The sequence below is a fragment of the Musa acuminata genome, chromosome BXJ3-3, assembly GCF_036884655.1.
Source record: "Musa acuminata AAA Group cultivar baxijiao chromosome BXJ3-3, Cavendish_Baxijiao_AAA, whole genome shotgun sequence".
In the NCBI taxonomy this organism is placed as follows: Eukaryota; Viridiplantae; Streptophyta; class Magnoliopsida; order Zingiberales; family Musaceae; genus Musa; species Musa acuminata.
This window is the reverse complement of record NC_088351.1, coordinates 6,949,207-6,974,422: the sequence shown is the minus strand read 5'-3', so window position 1 is coordinate 6,974,422 and position 25,216 is coordinate 6,949,207. Positions and strand designations below refer to the sequence as shown.

The window sequence follows — 25,216 nt, the reverse complement described above, 5'->3', positions numbered from 1 at the left end:
TCATGCACCCTTTGGCATCATTTGGAACAATAAATTAGGATTATATTTAGAGATTTTCTAATTTAAGGGGATGAATATGATTATCAATGTTGAATATTATATTCTCTCAAACTCATTTTGAAAACTTTAACTTTAGTCTTCGATTGATCGTGTCGTGAACTCAGGAGTCGTATCAAAAACTTACGACACGTGTTACATCAAAACTCCTAATATGGATTGGGTCTAAACCAAGTTAGATCGGGTGTAAATCGATGGTAACAAATAGATGTACCAAATAAAAACTCATTTTTATTATGCTTTCATTATTTTTTAGGAAGTATTGATGATCGATAGTTGGTCGATGCTTAATTAAAATGTAATTTAGCCCGTAATGCTATCTCTATTATGATTTTCTAATTTAAGAGGATGAATATGATTATCAATGTTGAATATTATATTCTCTCGAACTCGTTTTGAAAACTTTAACTTTAGCCTTCGATTGATCGTGTCGTGAACTCGGGAGTCGTATCAAAAACTTACGACACATGTGTTACATCAAAACTCCTAATATGAATTGGGTCTAAACCAAGTTAGATTGGGTGTAAATCGATGGTAACAAGTAGATGTACCAAATAAAAACTCATTTTTATTATGCTTTCATTATTTTTTAGGAAGTATTGATGATCGATAGTTGGTCGATGCTTAATTAAAATGTAATTTAGCCCATAATGCTATCTCTATTATGATTTTCTAATTTAAGAGGATGAATATGATTATCAATGTTGAATATTATATTCTCTCGAACTCGTTTTGAAAACTTTAACTTTAGCCTTCGATTGATCGTGTCGTGAACTCGGGAGTCGTATCAAAAACTTACGACACATGTGTTACATCAAAACTCCTAATATGAATTGGGTCTAAACCAAGTTAGATTGGGTGTAAATCGATGGTAACAAGTAGATGTACCAAATAAAAACTCATTTTTATTATGCTTTCATTATTTTTTAGGAAGTATTGATGATCGATAGTTGGTCCATGCTTAATTAAAATGTAATTTAGCCCATAATGCTATCTCTATTATGATTTTCTAATTTAAGAGGATGAATATGATTATCAATGTTGAATATTATATTCTCTCGAACTCGTTTTGAAAACTTTAACTTTAGTCTTCGATTGATCGTGTCGTGAACTCGGGAGTCATATCAAAAACTTACGACACATGTGTTACATCAAAACTCCTAATATGGATTAGGTCTAAACCAAGTTAGATTGGGTGTAAATCGATGGTAACAAGTAGATGTACCAAATAAAAACTCATTTTTTTATGCTTTCATTATTTTTTAGGAAGTATTGATGATCGATAGTTGGTCAATGCTTAATTAAAATGTAATTTAGCCCGTAATCCTATCTCTATTATGATTTTCTAATTTAAGGGGATGAATATGATTATCAATGTTGAATATTATATTCTCTCGAACTCGTTTGAAAACTTTAACTTTAGTCTTCGATTGATCGTGTCGTGAACTCGGGAGTCATATTAAAAACTTACGATACATGTGTTACATCAAAACTCCTAATATGGATTGGGTCTAAACCAAGTTAGATTGGGTGTAAATCGATGGTAACAAGTAGATGTACCAAATAAAAACTCATTTTTATTATGCTTTCATTATTTTTAGAAAGTATTGATGATCGATAGTCGATCAATGCTTAATTAAAATGTAATTTAGCCCATAATGCTATCTCTATTTCTTCTTCTAATTCCAAAAATTATCCATAATGTTGGTATGAGTGTGTCTACACAATAAATTCACACTTGAAAAATGTGTGAAACAAAAAAAAAAAAAACCAAAATAAGCATTGAGCAATATATATTTCCTTTTTCATAAAAACAAAGAATAAAAAAGATATATTTCATAATTCTCATAAAAGATTATTTGATCTTTTTTTCTTTGGAGGAAAGTATTGTTTGACCTTCCTATACGTTGATATCTCTTTGGCTCTATATTCTATAATGCGAGTAGTTGGTACATGAAAGAAACATTTGTCTTCGCCCTATGGATCGGAACGATGCTATCAAGGTGGTGGTCATCGGGTTTCGGTGGGGAATGGTTTTTGGACGCACGAAACCCTATGCAAGGCTGTCCTTTCGTGTCCTTCGAACCCTAACCCTCAGAGGAGGAGAGTCAATGTAATAATCTTCGTTTCTTCTTTTACCCAACATGTTACGTTGATTATGGGTTTTCTTTCAAGTCCAAGGGTGTGACCCAGCTAGTGATGTCCTCTTTGTCAAACACCACATGGTATCCAATGTAGGTTGAGTGAGAGAGAGAGAGAGAGAGAGAGAGAGAGAGAGAGAGAGAGAGAGGGATTGGATAACAAGAACAAGTGGAGATGGAGTAGACGAAACAATTAGTGATGCAATGTGATTGAAGCCTTCCTTTTATTTTCTCCAAGTAAGGTTTCACCGTATGGGAACACAAGGAATCAAACGATGGCTTCACTTGCTCCGACACCACAACCAAGACGAACCCAAGTCCTTGTCACATACTATAGTTTATTCCCCCACATCTCTTTCAACTTTGGACTTGGCTTGGCTCAACATAGGTCTTTGTGGTTAGCTAACAAACACTTGTCCCTCTCTCTCTCTCTCTCTCTCTCTTCCATACTTCAATTCCAAGAACCCTAGCTAAGCTCCAAAATCCCACTACCAATCGACAAAACTTGCAAACCAACTTTGAAATGAAGGCAATGCCAAAAGGAATATATTATGGAAAATATGGAAGATGTTTGACAATGATACATATTTGCATCACGTGGATTATTTCCAAGAAAATAATATCTACAACTTGACCTACAAAATTCCACTTCGCTTTCTCGGGCATGCGAACGGAGAGTTAATTGTATTAACCATCACGTATGTTATTTTCAAGGAAAATAGCTTCTCTAGATATCTACAACTCGACATGCAAATCCCTTTCTCTCTCGGGCATACATACCAGCGGAGAATTATTTGCACTAACCAATAACTTTTATAAAGAGTCACTCATGGAAGAATGAGGTTTGCAGGAATTCTTTTCTATTGTTGATTTTGTGGATGATTTAAATCAAATTGATTGAAGATACTGTGATGTGAAACTATATGATATTTTCTCTATGACATTTTATGTAAAGGGGAAGGGAGAATAATTAATGTTATCAATCCATTTTAAGGAACTAATTCACTTGTTATCAGCTAAGATTAATTAATCGTCAAATTGAAGGAGACAATATGTCATGAAGATATTCATACATGAGATAAAAGATCAAACAAGTTATATGTTATTGAGGTTTAAAGAGTCAAATGATATATCTATATATATATCGAGTCCTATTCATACATGAGATGATAAGGGGAAATCGATCAAGATGTTGTTGAGGACATGTTATGTGCAAGATTAAAAGAGTCTTCTGTCTTGATAATTAAAAGAGTCATGTGACATTCATATATTGGGTTTGATCTATAACGACTTAAGTTCCTAAGTGGTATTGGTTTCTAATTCCACATATGTGTTAGCCCTTATCATTTTGATTGAGACTCATCTAAGTAAAAATCTTAGCACAACAATGGATGAATGTTAGTAACCACAGGCAAACATAATTCATCTGATCCTGCAGAATCAGTCAGTCCTCACCACTTTTCTCTATTTCTATTCTGTCCTCAGTGAGATGAACACTAAAGTTTTCAGCAAAGGGAACATGTATTCATGGCTTCAAATCCACTTGGTGGTTCAAAATGTTTCCTCAATGAATGCAGACAACTGCAGTTGCCTTCCAACAGCACACACACAAGCCAAACTTCCATGCTATACTTTATCATCATCTCCATCAAGCTTCCACTTGGCACAAGGCCTGTTCTGGTCCAGAGGAGAGAGAGAGAGAGAGGAGGAGGAACTCACTCACACCTGAGCCCTCACTACTAACTGCATCACCTTGGCCTACTGTGCCAGTGTCAAAGCCACAGAGAACTTGGGACCATCTCCATGAGGTGTGCCACAGTGGAGGGGTTTAAATGGTGGACACAGTTGGTGGTGCATCCAATTCACCCACTTGAATGAGCTCACAAACCTGGCTTCCATGCATTCAAGGGAGGCAGGAAGGTCATAGACTGCTTAATTGCCACCCCAGTTTGCTCAGACCACCACTTCAATGAGTGGGCTTTTGTTAGGTTACAGGTTGCAGGGTGAAGTAGCAGGGTTCCCACAGTCTCTCTCTCTCTCTCTCTCTCTCTCTCTCATGTTGCCATACAGAAATTGAAAACTCCTTCAGAGGATTCTCATGCACATTCCTCGAGTCCATTAACAATGTATCATCAGGGATTTTGGGTGGTATGGGTTGAGCTGGGCTGGGCAATTTCTGATCACTAGACTGGTTAAAGAGGCCCAACTTTATTCTAGTTTGAGGTTGAACGAGTGTTAGAATGTGATAGGAAAAGCATTCTTTTCTCCTCCATTTTTCACTTCTGTTTTGTCTTTTCAGACTAGATTATGAATTATTGAGCTATGGATACAATGTATATGGGATCAATATGAGGATAAAGAGTGTAAGAAAACATGAACTCTTTGTTGTTCTTATAAAACATGAATCCCTTGGACTAGTTTTTTTCTTCTACATTTTTTTTTTAAAGACAATGATACTTGGTTTACCTCAAAAATGCTAGTTTATGACATCTTAATCAAGTTGGAAGACCCTATATAGTTGACTTTGGATTCAAATGGGATGTTTATTACTACCCTATCTATTATCATTTTATCGTAACATAATTGGATACTTATGTATTTCGTATAATAAACATGTATGTCCGACCATCGCAATCTCTCCTTAACGACTCTTTTACTTTAAATAATAAGAATTGAATATGCAAAATTATGTTTGAGTTTCTTCCCTCGATGGTGCTCCCAATTCTGTGCATGGTGGGCAAAGGTTTGAATGTCTTCACCTTCCCTTGCTTGCTTCTCTTAAATAGGGTGGCCATGGTGTGAAGGACAATTCATAATGGATTTAATTGAACTGCTTTTATTGATCATTATAATTGTGGACTAAAATATGTCCTTGCATTTCCATCACAGTAAGGACATCCCCAAATAGTTTTAAGCAATTATTTCTACTCAATGCTATAATTTCATGATACTATTGTTTGAACAGGATATTATATATATATATATATATACACTCTCTCTACAACTAAATAATGTATTAAAGAGGATGAGATATTGCCCCATGATAAGGTTATTCCTTTATGATTCGTTGACCTAATAAATAATTTAGTGAGCCTAAAGTCATGTGGTTTAAAATATTTTAAATTAAATTAATAATAGCAAACTCATTATATATGTGTGTGTGTGTGTGTGTGTGTGTATATATATATATATATATATATATATATATATATATATATATATATATATATATATATATATATATATATATATATAACCAAGATATAAACATCAAATCTACCTATACCAATCATGAATCGAATTGTTTATTTTATATATATATATATATATGCAACATATTCAAGCATGCAGACGAATCTATAAACTTAATCTATTTAACATATCCATCCAACAACAAAGGAATAAGTAAAGGGAAAATTTGTTTCCATTACATCATCAATAATTGAAGAGTAAGTTGAGCTCCTTTAGACCAACTATGAGATGACATGATCTATTGGTCAAAAGTCTTCACAAAGAAAACAAGTGTTCCTCAGCAAAGAAAAATCTTGGGGATGAAGGTGACTCGTGACAAATACTTGTGGAACAATTCCACTGCCTATCAACTTCTTCCTTGAATTGACCTCACCACAATTTAACTAATTTCTCCCTCTAAAAATAATAAAATATCATGTGTTTAATATTTGACAAAAAAAAAAAAAGAACTTCTTCTAATCTTTTGTTGCAAAGTTGGTCGAATGCTCAATCTATCATAATAAAATATTGATCAAAATAGTATGGGAGAAAGAAAAATAATTCATCAAATCTGTTGGTCAAGTGGTAGTACACTAATTTCACTTACCCGAAATTGAGGGTTCCATACATTATTCAATAAATTTTTAATACTTAAATATTGATGTGGTAATAATATATTATATTCACTTATAAAAGATTGAGGTTCAAAATTTCATTCATCATTTTGTCATCAATAAATTTTATGAGGATATTGGTTAGCTTAGTCGTTAAGGATCTTCAATATGGATAGTAATGACTTGAGATTAAATATCTCTTCCTCGTGAAGAAAAGCTTAGTCCAAGTTTGACTTTTTGACTTGATATGAGGTACGTTGGTATGTAGTGGTTTTTGGTGGTCTTCCTTACATGTCGTGGAATCCAAAGAGAATTGGACCGGATCAAATCATCATCAACTAAACTAACACATTGGTGTGGACCCATGAGCATATTTATTTATCATGGAAGAAACCGCATGGTGTGGTGGTGTGGAAGTAAGACGAGGAAAAGATGATTGCCTTGCGTTTCTTTCAAGTCCATGGAAGAGAGAAGCCGTGTCAATTTGGTCAACTCTTTTGGACATGGAATAGAGTAATAGTTTAGGGAAGGAAACGATTGTAGTGATTGATTTGGAATCTTCTTTGGATTTTGCTTGGCGGCAAAATTATTTGGCATTGGATGTGCCAAATCAATGGGAGTTGAATTGGAGGAGTGGATTAAAAATTTAGATTGGGTTTGAATGCCAATCTCTATGACAAAACCATCGGTAACATGTCAAATCCCAATGGAAATCTAGTTTTATTTGTGTTACATGCATCGTATCCCATTCCAATCATCGGAGAAAAATTCTTTTCATTTGTTAGGGTCATGCATTTGGATTTCTATATGAATATTATGGATTATGATTTATCCCTTTTACACACAACCAAATCATCTTCTTGAATAATGGTAGAAGCAAACCTACCTTTAATTTCACTTTGTTTCGACTCAAACCCTATTTAAAAATAAAAGAATAATTTCTTAGTATTATGAGAGAATATCGTTGATATCTTCATTAACATAACGTGACCCTGATCTATCTGTGTGAAGTTCTCCGGAATAAAGGGCAGCTTCTTCAGACTTGTTACTTGCACAAAAATTTAGGTCGAGAGGAGCTTCCCGAGTCAATCCCTTTAACGTTTATGTTAGTATCGAGGTTCTCTTCTTTCTTTCTTTTCTTTTACTTCGAAGTTAAGAGTATTTTTATATTGATCTTGAGGAAAATGAATATCTAATTAAAATTTTACAAATGAGGTAGTTCGTAATCAACTCAAATTGTCCCCTAGATTAACGAGAATATTTCGTAGGAAAAATAGTTTGTAACCGATTTGAGATGTCCCCTGGATTCTCAAAAATATTTCTGTGAATATTTTGCAGGGAAGACAACTCAATAATTAACTCGAACTATCTCTTGAACTCCTATTCACGTAGGTAGGAGAGTATAGGGTTATCTAGGTCTTTTTCTTCTTATGAATCTTACGTGATGAATGGTGATAATCTGAATATATATTCTCTATCACTTAATAATTTATTTATTTATTTAAATTTATATTATATTTTAAAAATTCTATAATAGGATTATATTAATTTGATCATACGATATCTTTCTCTAGTATGGGCTTGAAAGGAAGAATCTGATATTGACTATAATTTATTGGATGTCGATTTTATTCACGTAAACACAGAAAATAAATATAAATATATATAATTTTCAATTGACATCAAGATGTGGAAAAAGTGCAAATTCAACTGTGAATAATAAAGAAACAACTGTGAATAATAAAGACCCCCCACGTTCTAGAGTGAGAGAAAACACAAGCTGTTCTTCAATGCTCGAAGGACACAAGATGCCAACCTTGGAAGAGAAAGCTAAGCTTAACAGATCTAGTAAGACTGCCACAAGAGAGAGAGAGAGAGAGAGAGAGAGAGAGAGAGAGAGAGAGAGAGTCCTTCCACTGAATCCCAGGATGACATGTCTTCTTATAAGCCCTCGACGATGACAAGAAACCTCTTCAATGTCACCACCAATATGGTGTGTAGAAACATACTCACCCACCACCTCCTCCATGTCCTCCGACCTGTGGCCAGCATCAACTGTCAAAGCCAAGCCAAAGGCTTTATTATACTCCCCCTTTCTGACTGTCCTCTGTCACAGAATCTATCCAGAAACTATGCTGTCCTCTCTCTCCCTCTCTCTCCCCGATCTCTTGCTTCTCTCCTCTCCTCTCTTTCCACCTGTTTTCTACCACTTCAAATATGAGATCATTAGCAAGTGGATGAACATTTAGTTTCACTCAAATGTTTATGGATTGTTGTAATATTTTTTCTTGAAGATGACAAGTCGTAAATGTAAGATTTTAAGTAAATTGCTTGGTTTTAGTATTTACTAGTTACTATAGTCAATACAATCATTACATTTGGAATCTTTAATCTTTCATAAATGAGTTTGGTATGTTACTATCAAATAAATATTTTAAATATAATTATTATTTTTTTATTCTATCTTTATAGTTTTATTTAGTTTCATTCAACTATTTATAATTCATTAAATTTAATAATCAGTGTTTGAATTTTTACTGAAAGGATTATAGACTTGCATGCAGTTTGATGGTTAACATCTTTGGGAGATTTAGATACAGTTGTCTAAAAGTCTAGGATCTAAAAAATCTAATATATTTTATATTATATATATATATATATATATATATATATATATATATATATATATATATATCTCTCTCTCTCTCTCTCTCGCTCTCTCCATTGACTTCACTTCCTACTTCCATCCCGCCCCCTAAAACCACGTCTTCGTTCTACCCCTTCAAAGACTCGAACGCCTTTGCATAGAGAGTCTTTCTCTTAGAAACTATCCACGACTTCAATCCCTCTCTAACACTCCACAAACAACAAACAAAGAAGAAGAAGAAGAGGAAGAAGAAGAAGGAGAAGAAGAAGAATGGCTTATGAAGACGACGATCCTCCCCCATCTCTTCATCTCCCCAGGCCAATCTCCGAGCCCCATCTCCGCCTCGACCCCCTCTCCCTCTCCGCCGCCTCTGCCGCCCATCGCCACGCCTCCTCCACATCCCACCCCCCGCACGACATCCCCCTCCCCACCCCTGCCGTCCGTCATGGCTCCCGCGCCGAGTCCGAGTGCCTCGCCTCCTCCCAGCCCGAGCTCGCCGACGCCGACGCCCGGCTGATCATTGTCGGTGACCCCGGGCGCACCGACCCTCACCTCCAGCTCGCCGGCAACGCCGTCCGCACGGCCAAGTACTCCCCCTTCACCTTCCTCCCCCGCAACCTCTTCGAGCAGTTCCACCGCGTCGCTTACGTCTACTTCCTGGTCATCGCCGTCCTTAACCAGCTCCCCCAGCTCGCCGTCTTCGGCCGGGGCGCCTCCGTCCTCCCCCTTGCCTTCGTTCTCCTTGTCACCGCCGTCAAGGACGCCTACGAGGACTGGCGCCGCCACCGCTCCGACCGCATCGAGAACAACCGCGCCGCCTCGGTCGTTGATCCCCGCGACGGCCAGTTCCGGCCCAAGCGCTGGAAGGATGTCCGTGTAGGCGAGGTCCTCAAGGTGTTCGCCGACGAGACCAACCCCTGCGACATGGTCCTCCTCGCCACCAGTGACCCCACCGGCGTCGCCTACGTCCAAACCATCAACCTCGACGGCGAGTCCAACCTCAAGACCCGATACGCCAAGCAGGAGACCACGTCCCGGCCCATCGGCGACGCGCACCCGTTCGCCGCCGGCCTCATCCGCTGCGAGCGGCCCAACCGTAACATCTACGGCTTCCTTGCCAACATGGAAATCGACGGGAAGCGGGTCTCTCTCGGCCCGTCCAACATCATCCTCCGCGGCTGCGAGCTCAAGAACACGGCGTGGGCGATAGGCGTCGCGGTGTATGCCGGCAGCGAAACCAAGGTCATGTTGAATAGCTCCGGGGCACCCTCAAAGAGGAGCCGATTGGAAACCCACATGAACAGGGAGACGCTGCTTCTGTCCGCCGTTCTGATCACCCTGTGCTCGGTGGTGTCAATTTGCAATGGGATTTGGTTGGGTAAACATAGGAATGATTTGGAGCTCTCCCAATTCTTTAGGAAGAGGGATTATTCCGATAGCGGCGAGAACTACAACTATTATGGTATCGGGATGCAGGTGTTCTTTACTTTTCTCATGTCGGTGATCGTGTTCCAGATCATGATTCCTATTTCCCTCTACATCTCGATGGAGCTGGCCAGGCTTGGGCAGGCCTATTTCATGATTAGGGATACTAATTTGTACGATGAGAGCTCGAATTCAAAGTTTCAGTGCAGGGCTCTGAACATAAATGAAGACCTTGGGCAGATAAAGTATGTTTTCTCAGACAAAACAGGAACTTTGACGGAGAATAAGATGGAGTTTCAGTGTGCAAGCATTCGAGGGAGAGATTACAGTAGTGGGAAAGTACCCTTACAGGACAACGGTGGAACACATTCTGTTTTAGGTAGGATGACCTTTTCACAGATTGATTTAGTAGTTTGGCAATTCTGATTGTGCTAATTAGTATTCCATCTTTTCTTGATCTTTTTGATAGTGGGTGATCAGATATGGAAGCCAAAGATGTCAGTTAAAACAGATCCTGAGCTAGTTGCTTTATTGCGAAGTAAAGTTGAGACCGAGCAAGGAAAGCAAGCTCGTGAATTCTTCCTTGCCTTGGCATGCTGCAATACCATTGTCCCTCTTGTTGTGGAGACTGCAGACCAAACAAAGAAGTTGATAGATTATCAGGGAGAGTCTCCTGATGAGCAGGCTCTTGTCTATGCAGCTGCCTCCTATGGTTTTGTGCTTATTGAGCGCACGTCTGGGCACATAGTCGTTGATGTCCTTGGGGATAGACAAAGGTTAGCATTCTATTATTTGCTCTTGTGAATGAAATTCTAGTTTTTTGCTTATTTAGTTTATTCCTACGCTCCACAGTGACACAAATCGTTGTTCTGATTCTTTATCACTAATTGTGTAGGTAGTGGTGGTTGAAGTTTCTGATGTAGGTTTAGCTTCCCTTTTTTTTACTCAATGCATGTCTTTGTTACTTAGCTTTCCTTGAAATTATAAATATAGTGGGAGCATTTTCATTAGCAATGACTACAGTTGTAGCTATCGATGTGTATCCTTTCTGTTAGCATTGCTTGTAACCTTGTTACTTGTCTGTTCTGTCGGTTGTGGCTCTGATTGTTATGACGGCTGTTAATTAGATGGCAATATTGGAGTAGGTAGTAATAAAAGAGTGGGTGATGGTGGTATTATTTAAGTTGATTAATTCTTGTCATGAATGGTTGTGTAGTACTGTTGACTGAGGTTGTGGAATTCTCTAAAAAGTAGATATTATTTTAATTGGTACATTGCTAATTTACCTGCACCATAATAGATCTTTTTTAGTGGCATTTCTAAACTTATCTTTTATCTGATTTAGTTTTCTGCTTCTGGAACCACTGCTGGATTAACAGATTTGTTAGCTTGTGACCATTACATCATTGTGGGCCTCTGGAACCACTGGTTAGACTAGCCCGTTTTAATACCAAATACTGATTTTTTTTAATACATTCAGCTAATGTTATCAGTGACAGAATAGAATATCATAATATATGGTAAAAAATTTAAATATATGAAAAGGCTGGATTGATAATAAAGAGAAATAGAGAACAGCAAAAGAAGAAAATAGAGGCTAGCTGCCTGCTGTAGCAGATGAGACCTCTAAATAGAGATTTAGTTGTACTCTATTTAGGAGTCTCAGAACCTTCCATGGTTCAGAATATTCAGTCCCCACAATCCTATTAACAGACACTAAGATTTTCTAAAATTTGATCACCGATTACTAAACTTTCTAAAAAATTAATTGACACATAGGTCTGCTAAACGTTAGTAATACTTATCATGAGGCTTCAAACCAATTCAATGAATATTTCTGATAATTATCTGAAATTTTGGAAACTGGAGATATAGACTTTAATTTACAAGTGATTCAGTCTAAATCCTGGTATTGTATTAGTTCCTTGATATGTTGGCAGTCTTAAGATTTAAGAATAATATTGACTTGCTTATTCATATTTTGTAATAGTGTAATAATGAATATGCAGATATGATGTTTTGGGACTTCATGAGTTTGATAGTGACCGGAAGAGGATGTCAGTTATAATTGGTTGTCCTGATAAGACAGTAAAGCTGTATGTGAAAGGTGCAGACATCTCAATGTTTGGGGTTATACAAAAAAATATAAATTTGGACATTATTCGTGCAACTGAGACAACTATCAATGCCTATTCATCTTTGGGTCTGAGGACATTGGTCATTGGAATGCGTAAGTTAAGTAGAAATGATTTTGAGGAGTGGCAGTCTGCCTATGAGAATGCAAGTACAGAATTGATTGGTAGGGGAAGATTACTACAGGCAGTTGCATCTAATGTTGAAAGAGATCTCCATATATTGGGAGCCTCTGGGATTGAAGATAAGCTGCAACAAGGTGTACCAGAAGCCATAGAATCCATAAGACAAGCTGGCATCAAGGTCTGGGTTTTGACAGGGGATAAGCAAGAAACTGCCATTTCCATTGGCTTTTCTTGTAAGCTTCTAACGAGTGAAATGACTCAGATAGTGATAAACAGCAATTCCAGAGAGTCTTGTAAAAAGAGCCTGCAAGATGCAGTTGCCCTGTCCAGCAAACTTGCAGCAATATCACCTGATAGTGAAAATATATTGAGAGGCACAGGATCTTCTAGGATTGCCGTAGCTTTGGTAATTGATGGCAATAGCCTTGTCTACATTTTAGAGACTGAATTGGAAGAAGAGGTAAGAAATCACAGATGCTTTTTAAATGTTCAGACTGGTTTTCTGAGGTTTAGCTTTTAGGAATAAATTTTTTTTCTTGTTATTCTTTCTGGTCCAGCTATTTAAAGTGGCGACAATATGTGATGTTGTGTTGTGCTGCCGTGTGGCTCCACTGCAAAAGGCTGGGATTGTTGCTCTTATGAAGAATCAAACAGATGATATGACCCTTGCAATTGGAGATGGTAAGTTTCTGAATTGAGTATGGTCTTCAGCTTGCCAATATTTTGTTGATAAATGCAGGGACCATTTAAGATACCATTTCTTTTGATGTGGACTAAATTTCACTAGCATGGAATATCAGGTGCAAATGATGTCTCGATGATCCAAATGGCTGATGTTGGGATTGGCATAAGCGGTCAAGAGGGAAGGCAAGCTGTAATGGCCTCTGATTTTGCCATGGGACAGTTCAGATTCTTAGTGCCCCTTTTGTTGGTCCATGGACATTGGAATTACCAAAGGATGGCCTACATGATCTTGTACAACTTCTACAGGAATGCTGTGTTTGTCTTCATCCTATTCTGGTAACCATATCTTCAGCACTTTCACTTAATTCTGACATAGTACTTATCTTTGCCTGTAATTTTTTTCATTCTGCTTGCTTCTCTTTGATTTGATCCAATGGGAAATGAATTGATTGACTTGAGTTAAACTTTGGTGTTTCTACTGGAGCTTGTTCGAATATTTTCTCTTCATCTATTTATGTAGTATTTGCTTTGTTTCATGCAGTTGTTATTAGCTCAAGGATCATACTAGTGCAAAATTTATTAAAATTTGCTATCTCAAGGATAGTTTAGAGCAAGGTTTGTAATATTGCTTAGTATAGGTGGTATTTACGGGTCTACCAATATATGTAGACTAGTTATCTAGGTGGTACACTCAGTAGAAGGCCTATATTATCCGGTTCAAGGTTTGAACCATTTGGTACATCTGATACAAGGTTTGTAATCCTCGGTATAGTGCCTGAACTACCTAGTATAACGTAGTATAGGCTTTGTACTAGATAGTTTTTATTTTTATTTTTTTTGGTTTTATCATAAATTAGTAACGTACCAATGTATTAGCACTATACACCAGTATGGACCATTATGGTACCAGTCTGGGCAATGACAGGCACACTATCAGTATCCTAAATTGTGAACCTTAATTTGGAACTCATATAATATATAAGATACAACAAAAACAAAGTCGTAAGTCCAAAGTATTTACAGTCGGTTACATAGATCTTTTCCCATCATTGAGATATGTAAAAAGTCATATGTTTAGTTAAGTTAAGAGTATTTAAATCTTTATTATAGTTTCTATCAAAGTCTCTTTAGGTCTTCCCATATTTTTCTCGTACTATTAATATTAATTATTTCATCTCTTCTAACTACTATATCTGGATGTCTCCTTAGCATATGCCCATATCAATTTAAACAATTATTTTATAAGTTTTTTTATTTAATTCCAAAGGTATTCAATGATTACACGAGACTCCTAACGCCCCTTGCCATTTTAACCATCTTATTTTTACTCTATAAATAATATTTTTATCGATCTCTCTATCTTATTGAATAATTGATCCAAAATACCTGGAGTTTTTACTTAAAGGAACTTTTAATCCATTTAATTTAACTATATTCTTTTGTCTATTTTTAAAATCACTAAAATTACATTTTATATATTCGGTTTTAATCCTACTTAATCTAAAACCTTTAGATTCTAAGGGTTGCCTCCATATTAATTTCATTTAGGCTTTCATCAACTAAGACATATCGTTAGCAAATAACATACACCGTGGATGTCTATCGTGTAAGTGACTAGTAAGTTTATTTATTATCAATGTGAAAAGGTAGGGACTTAATAAGAATCCTTAGTATAATTCTATGTTAATAGAAAATATACTAAATTCACTCTCTATAGTTTTAATACTAGTAGCTACATTATTATACATATTTTTAATAACATCAATATAATTAGTAGATACACATTTCTTTTCTAAAACCTACCATAATAAATATCTAAGAACCTTATCATAGGTTTTCTCTAAGTCAATAAAAACCATATGCAAATCTTTTTTTACCCTATATTTTTTTAATTAATTATCCTAATAAATAAATATCTTATATGGCTAATCTTTCAAGCATAAAAATAAACTGATTTTTAGATATATTTGTTTTAAGCCTTATCTTGCTTTCGATAACTCTTGTCTAAAGTTTTATAGTATATGACTCATGATTTTAATTCCTCTATAATTTAAATAATTTTGTATGTCACTGTTATTTTTGTCAATTAATACTAAAAAACTCTTTCTCCATTCATTAGGCATTCTTTTGAATTTCATGATTTTATTAAATAAACTAGTTAACTAAGCTACTCCTTTGTCCTCTAAACTTTTTCAGATCTCAATATAGATACCATCAGGCCCTACACTTTTAGTTATTTTCATCTTCTTTTATGCGTCTTTTATTTCCTTAGCTCTAATTTTATGAATAAATTTATAATTGTTAAATCTACCACTACTATTTATCATTAAATCTAAATCATGTATGAAATATTCATTAAATAATTTATAAAAAATAATTTTTTTCATCTTTCCTTAATCTCATTATCATTAACAAGTATTCTTTGATCTTCGTCCTTAATGTGTTTAATATTATCTAAATCCTTACACTTTCTTTCCCTAGCTTTGGCAATTCAATATATATCTTTTTTGCCATCTTTAGTACCTAATTTGTTATAAAAATTATCATAATCTTTATATCTTGTCATACTAATCGCTTTTTTAGCTTCTTTTTTAATTCTTTATATCTTTTAAATTTTTTCTCAGTTTTACAATTTTGTCAATCTTTAAAACATGATTTGTTAGTGAAAACTATTTTTTGAATTTTCTTGCACCACCGCCAACTTTCTATTAAGGTTACATCTCTACCTTTAGTTTCAACAAGAATCTCTCTTGTTGAACTTTTAATCTTATTAGCCATCATTGTCCAAATAATATTAATATTATCCTTATCTAAGTTTCAAATCGTCTTCCTTTCCATCTTATTTTTAAAAGTATTTACATTATCATCTTTTATATTTCACCATTTAGTGTTAATAATTTTTTCTACTATCTTTTTCTTCTTTTATTTTCTACAATAAATAACTAATACCATCAACTTATGTTGATTTATCAAACTTTCATTAGGTATAATTTTATAATTCTTACAAATAATCTTTTTAGTGAGAAAAAAGTCTATTTGACTACTGATGTTATCACTTTTATTAGTAATTAAATGTTCATCTCTCTTAAAGTGAGCATTTACAATTATAAGATCATATGAAGTTGCAAAATCCAAAATCCAAAATCATACCACCATCTTCGTTTCTCTTTCTATAGCCAAAGCCCCCATGCACCCCCTTGATATTCACCATTTGTTTTCCCTAAATGATCATTTAAATCTCCTCCAATTATAAGTTTTTCGATTATAGGCATTTCCTAAATGATATCATCTAAGCTTTCCCAAAATTCTCGATTAGTTTGATCATTCAATCCGACATGAGGGGCATAAGTACTATTGATATTCAAAACATCTTGTCCTTTCACAAATAAGATTAATATCCAAATCTTTGAGTGACACCACTTATCGTGGACAGTGAAATGTGGAGTATGTATATGACAGTGTTTGGTAACTTTGGATTCTGGGGACTGAAACATTTTTCATCACTAATGATTTGCATTATGTTCGAACCTGAATGCCTTGTTTCAAAAGCAACTGAACATCACCAAATATATCACTTACAAGCTCAGAAAGCAGTCAGATGAAGACAGAGATAGGTATGAAAGTAATTGTCCTGAACTTACAAGTTAATCTACTACCAAGGTAAGCTAACTAGGTGGATGATAGTGGGAGCTTGTGGTATCTGGCTCAAGTAATATAGAAGTAGTTAGCTGCTGTTTTCTTATCACAATAATCCAAATTTTGCTAAAATTTATTCAGAATGTCCTATAAGTATTCATTTTTAAACCCTTTTCCCATAATGTTCTAACACATAGATGTCCACCTTCTACCTCCTATAAATTGTCAAGAAATGACCATCTCAACAAAGTTAAGCTTATATTTTACTATTTATAAATTTTAGTTAATGGGGCATGTTACCATTAACAATCTACAATTTTTTATTTCATATATTGGATTGTTATGTGAGATGTTAAAGACCATTATTTGACTTTTGAATCCCATCTAGATGGTTCATTTGTACCTTGCACTTGCACTTGTAAGATTTAGATTGAAAATTTACTTTTAATACCTAAACTGGCATCTTGGTATCTCAATTTTTCTTCTTTGGTTTATACAATGTGTGTATGCTTGTGTATGATACATATACCATTTATAAAATGATCTGTCTCATTTTGAACAGAAGATTTGAAATGCCATTTACTAACTATTAGCTAAGTAGAACATGCAGAGTCAATTTTGTTAAATTGAAGTTGTCAAGCAGACTATCTCCTTACCAGATAATATTTCACTCCTCATCAATCATCCTCAAATATGCCTAACAGAACATTTTTGGACTTTAGGTATGTGCTCTACACTGCCTATAGCTTGACAACTGCAATATCCGAATGGAGCAGTGTTCTATATTCTGTGATTTACACTGCTTTGCCAACCATTGTTGTCGGAATACTTGACAAGGATCTTAGCAGGAGGACATTGATAAAGTACCCTCAACTCTATAGGGCAGGGCAGAGGGATGAAAGATACAACCTAAAGTTGTTTATCCTCACCATGATGGACTCCATTTGGCAAAGCGTTGCTATATTCTACATCCCATATCTTGCATACAGACAGAGTGTTGTTGATGGATCCAGCCTGGGAGACTTATGGACCCTTGCTGTTGTCATTCTAGTAAACATTCACCTGGCCATGGATGTGTTTCAGTGGAACTGGATCACCAATGCATCGATATGGGGCTGCATTGTTGCAACAGTAATATGTGTCATCATCATAGACTCCATATGGATGCTACCTGGTTACTGGTACGCCCTCTTTCTCTAACCTATCTTATCTTCCTGTTGCATAAATATGTACTTCATAAGATTTTATACCATGCAGTAGGTTCTGTTCTCAAATCATTTTAGGAGTTTTGAGAAGCTGTCAGAATTTTGTTAATGATTTTATGTTCTTGATTAGGTTATTCGCATCATAATGCCATAACACAAAAAAGAGAAAATTGTAGTAGAGGACATCTTGGGGATGCATCTTCATATTTAGCTTTATAACAGATGAGAGATGCTTGCATGAGTATCCTGGACTTACTGATTCCTCAATTTTCATGTCAGGGCTATCTTCCACATAATGGGAACAGGATTATTTTGGCTATGTTTGCTTGGCATCATCATAGCTGGGATGCTTCCTCGTTTTACAACCAAGGCACTAACCGAGTATTTCATGCCTAATGATATTCAAATTGCAAGAGAACTAGAAAAGTATCAGAACATAAATGCAGCCACCACATCAGAAATTCCAATGAGCACACTGTCACAACCCTTGTGACAGTTCACCCTTTTGATTTTTTGTTCGTTCAACTTCTCTTTTTCTTTTCATGTGTATATTACTCTATTCTTTCAGCTGAGAGTCGGATTTTCGGATTTTTCACCGATTGCTAACGTGTCAATTATCCAAAGGATGTACTTAATTTCACAAATTTCAAATTAAATCAAATTGGCATTGTACAAGATAGTGCAACCCCACAACCCAATCACTCTTTCCAAATAGAGTACTGTTATCGAGTTGTTTCTGGTAGCAATTTGAGGTTAAATATAGGACTATAGTTACAATGGTACCTTTGTACATGTATAATTCTTTGGAAGCTTGAATCTATAGTTACAATGTAATAGTTACGGAATAAATTGTCCGGTTCTGTAGAATGATGAAAACACTCTTTGTGGCAACTGTGGTATGGATTGTTACTTCTCAGGTATCCATCGTTGAAACTGCTGTTGAATCTTATAACTGTCTAACACAATTAACATCAGGGATGATTAATTCAGGCAAGATGATTGTCTTGAAAGAGGCTGCACCAAGAAGATTCTGTAAACAAATAATTCCAATTGTTGGAAGGATGTAAGGAGAATTTGAAAGCCTATTTGTAGAATATGGGAAGCAAAAATGTTGTTTACGATTTGGTTTCAGTTTCTTTTATTGTAAGAGTAATTTTGGTGATATTAAAAATAGTTTCAATTATTGTAAGACGGTATTTTATTTTAGATCAATTATTCAATAAAATAAAAATATCAATGAAGTTATTATTCATAAATTAAAAATATGATGGTTAAAATGATGATGAGCGTCAGAAGTCTTATGTGATCGTCGAATATCTTTGAGATTAAAATAATAATAATAAGATAGTTATGAAATCAACAATATTTTCTGAATATGAGTGTTGAACAGGAGAATCTGAGATATGGTCTTTCAGTTTTTTTGAAGAGAATTTTGGGGTTTATTATCTCATCATAGAAAAAACAAACATCATCTAAACGATCTTTGTGTTCTTCAAAGAATGATCTTTAAGGCTTCCAACAAAATACAACAAACCACAACATTCCATCTGTCTTGCACAATTTTTTCTTCTTCTCTCTCTCATCCATTCTTGCTCTTTTCTTTTATTTTATTTTTTTGTCTGCGCTTTAGAACAATTTCTTGGGAAAAATAAAAGATCATGAGATCCATCTACACCCATTTCCAACAATGATCAGTAAAGTACTACCTTCTGTGATCATCTATGTCGAGGTTTCTGGTTTCTGCTATCAAACAAACACCCCACCCCTCTCACTCTCTCTCTCTCTCTCTCTCTCTCTCTCTCTCTCTCTCTCTCTCTCTCTATTTTGTGTTTGTACAGTTTTCTTGGGCAAATTAAAGAGGTCACGGGATCAATTCTCCCCATCTCCAAGAATGAGTCAGGTAAATTCTGGCTACTGTGATCATCCATGTTGAGGTTTCTGCTATCAGACAAACAAAAGTAGAAGCCAATATTCCTTTACTCCATGTAGCTCTTGTTGACTTGGTGAAGATGATGTGAATTGGGATTGAGCACCCGTGAATCACGTAGAAGATTGATAATGTGCATCCTTCTACTTCTTCTTGATGACAGCAAGAGCCAAACAAGATCCACCCCTGCTTAATTTCTCACAAGTGAACATAGCATCCCAATGAAAGCATGTGAATCAGAAGAACAAACTTGGAACACTTCCAGCCATGTCACCCTCTTGCCAATTCTAGATTGATATGGTGTGAATTAGATGTTGCAGCTTGCCTACAAATTTTGGTGGAATAGTTTATGATCCTTTGATGTTACCCTAAAGTTATTCCTTTGCGACTTGAATCATCATAATTTGAAAGCTTATGAATGTTTCCCGGATCTCATGTTGCTAAGATCCTTACTCTTTGTATGATGTTACTCCCTACAAATTCAAATGATTTAGATCATTTCATTAATGTTGTTCATTGATATGCATCATCTATGTGATGTGTGTTTTGATACTACTGTGACTAAATCTTTCCCTTCTTGATTACTTTATGTAACATGAATGACGCATCATTATACATGGATGGCATGTAACTAGATGCCATGCAAGTGAGACAAACTACTAACATAGTGATGAACATGTGTGTCAATTTGGTCTATTAAACCCTGTACTACTATTAATCTTATCTAATCCCAATGTCAAGAACCATTGTAGGTGGATATACTCTCACTCAACACTCTCTTGTTATATTTAGAACAGATCTATTGGTCTCATTTGTAATACTCCCAACAAGTCCAAAAAATATTTCATATGTATATTTCCATTATGTTACATTTAAGAGCTAGATATTGACCTAAATACAGGGTTTTTTCCATGCTTGCTTTGCCATTATATGAGCCCATGAGAGTCACATCAGTCATGCAAGGGTGAGACAGCACACACACATATGCCCTCGCAACTATCTAGATAGATAGATTGTGGATACACTGAGATTTATAGGGTTTAGCTTGTTATGTTGGTGGAAGCATCCCCAACCCTAGGGCAAGTGGGGGATATTTTGTGTAAGGATGGTTCAGTGGTGGTCTAGTGCTCCTCCAACCTTCCATGACTGATGGAGTCTTATCAGCCACCCCGGACATCAAAGGATGTGAAGCAGCCAAGCATCCTTGGACAGCAGCTGTTTTGGGAGGAGAAGTTTCCATGTCTCCATGTTCCTGGTGGGAAGAAATGGCTGCAAGATCCAAGAGAGATGTGTGGGTTGGCTGGGACAAGAAAAGTTGAGCCTCGTGGAAGGGCATGGGAGAAGTGGGAGCAAAGTGCATGCAAGTGAGGTAATGGTGGGGTCTTTTGGAAGTGTTCAAGCCCCACTTGGTGTGGAATGATGACATATTGCACTCAAGAAGAAGAAGAAGAAGAAGAAGAAGATGCTGCATCTGTTGGATGCATTTGATCTTTCTCTTTCTCTTGAGGGAAAGCAGTATCAATTCTCACAAAGCATTTCTCTTAAACACTACTATGGCCATTTCTTATTCTTTCTCTCTTCACATCATGTTCATTCTGCAAAGGATATACCATCAAAGATGTAAGACAAACATGCAGTGACTAATCCTCTCCCTTGAAGGATTAATATCATCATGATCTCACCCACCATCCTCATCAATGAAAATTAGTGAGGTCTCCCCAGGATGGATGCTTGAACACTAATGAAACTATTCTATGTATATGCCAACATCAAGATGGTTTTTCGGGAGTGTAGCAGCCGCACAGATATGGAGTGTGTGCACAATATTTTATTGCAAACAAAGAAGATAATTGTTGGGAGACACCGACCAAAAGAACCTTTGCCATGCTTTAGAGAGATGTGTTGTGCCTCCTAACCTTTGCCATGATTGGCCCCATCGAGGAGCAAAGCTTAGACAGTCAAAACATATGATATCATTCCACATGTTGATCATTATGGATTTGCACTTCTATTCTATCATTCTAGACAAGGAGATTAATTGTTTCTCTTTTGCTAATCCACTAATCATGCAGTTCTATCTTGTGGAAATAATTTATAGATATCAGAAACAATAATTTATGCTAATAATTGACCATATGTGATGCCAACTTCAACTAAAAACTTAGGTTTATGAATTTGTGTAGGAAACTTCCCTCTGAACTTGTTTCATGAAATTGGATGTTACATAAAGGTGTAATCCATTTCATATCAGAAAGAAGTTATGGATTGAATATATCAGCATGATCTACATATCTTAATCCAAGGAAATACATCACTTGATTCAACTTTGCATGTACATTATCCTTCCTTCTCTTTCACAATTTCTTGCTTTGATTGCTTTGAGTTAGAGCCTCAATCTTCACATACATACTAGCTGTATTCATATCCATCTTAAAAGCTGATATGCTTGTCTAATTCTGCTGCACATCATATTTTTTGTTCATCCAAGTTTCTTTACAATGATCATGAAATTTGTATTTCTAAATTGTATATCCATAACCATTTCTACTGATCAAAATTTGACTTGGATATCACTTACCAACATTAGATCAGGCAGTATGTTTTCACTGGACAGAGTATAATCTGGTCTCAAATATATAGGATGAGATAATCAAAGTCCAGTAGCATCATTTTGACCAGATGGTTGACATTAATTTTGATTACTTGCAAATTAGCACTCGAGCATAATGGTATTTTACTCATTAATTATAAATCAATACAATCACGATTAGTGATTTCCGACAATCAGCCAAAAGTTTGCTATCTTAATAAAAATCTTGCTATCTTAATGTCAGATGAAAAGTAAAACCTGACAAACTTTCTTTCACTTTGGTTGAAGACATAAAAAAAATATGCATGTCACTATATAATTTATTGCTGTTGTGCTCACATCACAAGTTAACTTTAGTAAGAAGATGAGTCACAGGATTATTCAAGTGGAGTTTGGAGAGAATATGCAGTGTATGCATCCAATCTTCAAAGAAGCAGAAAATAACTTAAGCCATAAAAGTTGAAGACAATCATTGTTTAGGATCAATGTAGAACCCTAAAATGAAGCTGCACTGCAAAGCAAAGCACATGGAGGGCCCATTGGTGAAGTAATCAGAGACCTTTTTGCATAAGAAACAGACAGGACAACATGCATTGACATTGATCATGCAGATGAATTGATAGAAATATGAGCAAAGGGACAAATGCCACAGGCTTGACCTTGTCCGCCAACATCACATTCACCCAATGGTTTCATCGGCACAATGAATCGTTCACTCCCTCCTCATAGCCTAGCTTGTAGGATGCTGTTGGTGACTTGATTAAAGTGAAGAGCATGGCAAACAAAACATGTATCTTGTGCCTTTTCTTATGGTCTAAAGCAAATGTTAGGCAGATTCCACTGCTTTGATGCATTGATGATTTGAGTTGGTGCATGCGACGAAGGCTCGATTCCATCGGCGGGTTGTCCTACTGCTGCAAACATTTATTTGAGTGAGCGGTCGGTGAAAATTTCTATTTCTGAGATTAAATCTTCTTCCTGGAGATGGATCCTATTAGACCTTTACTATACTGACTATCCAATTAGAATATAGTACTTCCATTGTATTCTTCCTATCCAAGCTAGAGTAGATCATAACATTTCATGGTAACAACATGATTGATGGAATCACACCGCAAGTTCATCTGGAATATTGAAGATTGATGATTCACATGTTGCAAGATAAGAACAATCCTGATGTGCGTGGTGAAGAAGAAGGACACATCTTTTCTTTGGTGTTGAATAGCACTGTAGAAGACAATCACTGATCCACTGACTCAAATGCTACAGGTTCATGTGGATGTGTCTGTCTCTATCTTGTTGGATGAACCATGCTTTGTTATTTAAGCTAGGAAAGAGATCCACCACCTGCTGTGCTACAGTAGGAGCCTGTTTCATTTACCACGAGACATCATTTTATTGTGCCTCAATCAGTGCTTGGAACCCCAGCGGTGAAGATGTTTACAGAATTGGTTTCTCATTTATAATTCAATGGAACAATCATCTGAACTATGTCAAATTAATGTTTCAGACTTTTGTTTGCCCTGGAAGAAATACGACAATTGCAAACAACTCATTCGGGACTCTTTAAATTTACATCAATCCACATATGCTTCTGCTCTTCTCTACTGCATTCATTAATGCATACGGTACGTGATGGATGCATGCATCCAACAAAGAAAGCAGGTGGACAGTATAAATACAAGTGCTTGATGCGAACAGTCTGATAGTGTTCAGATCCAAATTTATACGGTTTCCAGCTAGAATCATCTAAACTGCATACGTATTGCTAGTGATATTGATCGGTTGCAAGAACTCATGTTTCTTGAAGAAGCTGAAATGGAGTTGCAGGGTGGCCATGCAACCAAAAAGGAGTTGGTTCAGTGAAGCTGTGATGAGCTTTCACCAAACAAGTAAGACAAGAACAAGAACAGGATGCGATGGCCAAGAAGGCACCACCATGGCCATGGCCATCCCTACTGGGGTGGGGGAAGGCAGAGGTGAATCCAAGCTGGGAAAGAAAAAGAGAGCGAGCGTCCGCACTCCCCGCGTCGTCGTCTGCTTGTGCTGCGATAAGAAGGTAAAGCAAACCGAACTCTGGGCCAACCCTCGGTCTCCGCCATTTCCACCCACCATGTGTGCTTGCTTGGACTTATCCCTACCCTTCCCCCACGCTTCTTCTCTCCCCTTCTCCCTTCTTTGTTCTTTTCTCTAGGGTTCCAATGTGTGTCATGTCAACCCTAATATAGTAGGGAGCGTTTCTTTGACCACAGCTTGGATGGCCATCACATGCCACTGTGGTGCACATAGCCAAATCCCTACTTTGCCACCCTTTGAACATGCGATCAATGCCACTATGGTGCACAGAGCCAAACCCTACATTGCCCCCCTTTGAACATGGGATCACTGCCAAACCCTCCTCCATGTTCTTCTCCCCTCCAAGATTGTGATAAGCTTTGCATCAGGACATGCTCATGGCATTGGCTTTCTGGAACTTGACCCCGAATGACCTTTCAGGTACAGTAGTAATGGATGAGCATCAGAAAAAGAGTTGTCTGATGGCTAACCCTAAACTACAACTCTACTCTTTTCTGCCAGTTTGGTACATCTAAAGCAAAGACAAGAAATAAAAGATTTGCAAGGTGCAATAGTGGGTGGCAAAAGCTGATGGAGTAATTGGAGTTTCACTAAATACTATTCTATTCATTGGAGTAAGAAAACCATATAAGGAATTTGAGACACTTCAACTTCATTTAAATCATCTGATCCATCCCTAAATTTTGCTTCCCCACAAAGAGACATTCTTGTGCAGAACACAAGCA

The 25,216-nt window shown here is 36.4% G+C and overlaps 1 protein-coding gene across 1 annotated transcript; it reads left to right on the top strand.

Moving 5' to 3' along the window:
• The first annotated feature begins 8,766 nt into the window (after positions 1–8,766).
• Positions 8,767–18,789, top strand: LOC103977762 (phospholipid-transporting ATPase 1). Its single transcript, XM_009393366.3, has 7 exons — positions 8,767–10,494; positions 10,585–10,891; positions 12,125–12,833; positions 12,931–13,054; positions 13,174–13,393; positions 17,416–17,874; positions 18,178–18,789. The coding sequence occupies exons 1-7, from the start codon at positions 8,961–8,963 to the stop codon at positions 18,389–18,391; spliced, it is 3,567 nt and encodes a 1,188-aa protein (XP_009391641.2). The 5' UTR covers positions 8,767–8,960; the 3' UTR covers positions 18,392–18,789.
• The last annotated feature ends 6,427 nt before the right edge of the window (positions 18,790–25,216 follow it).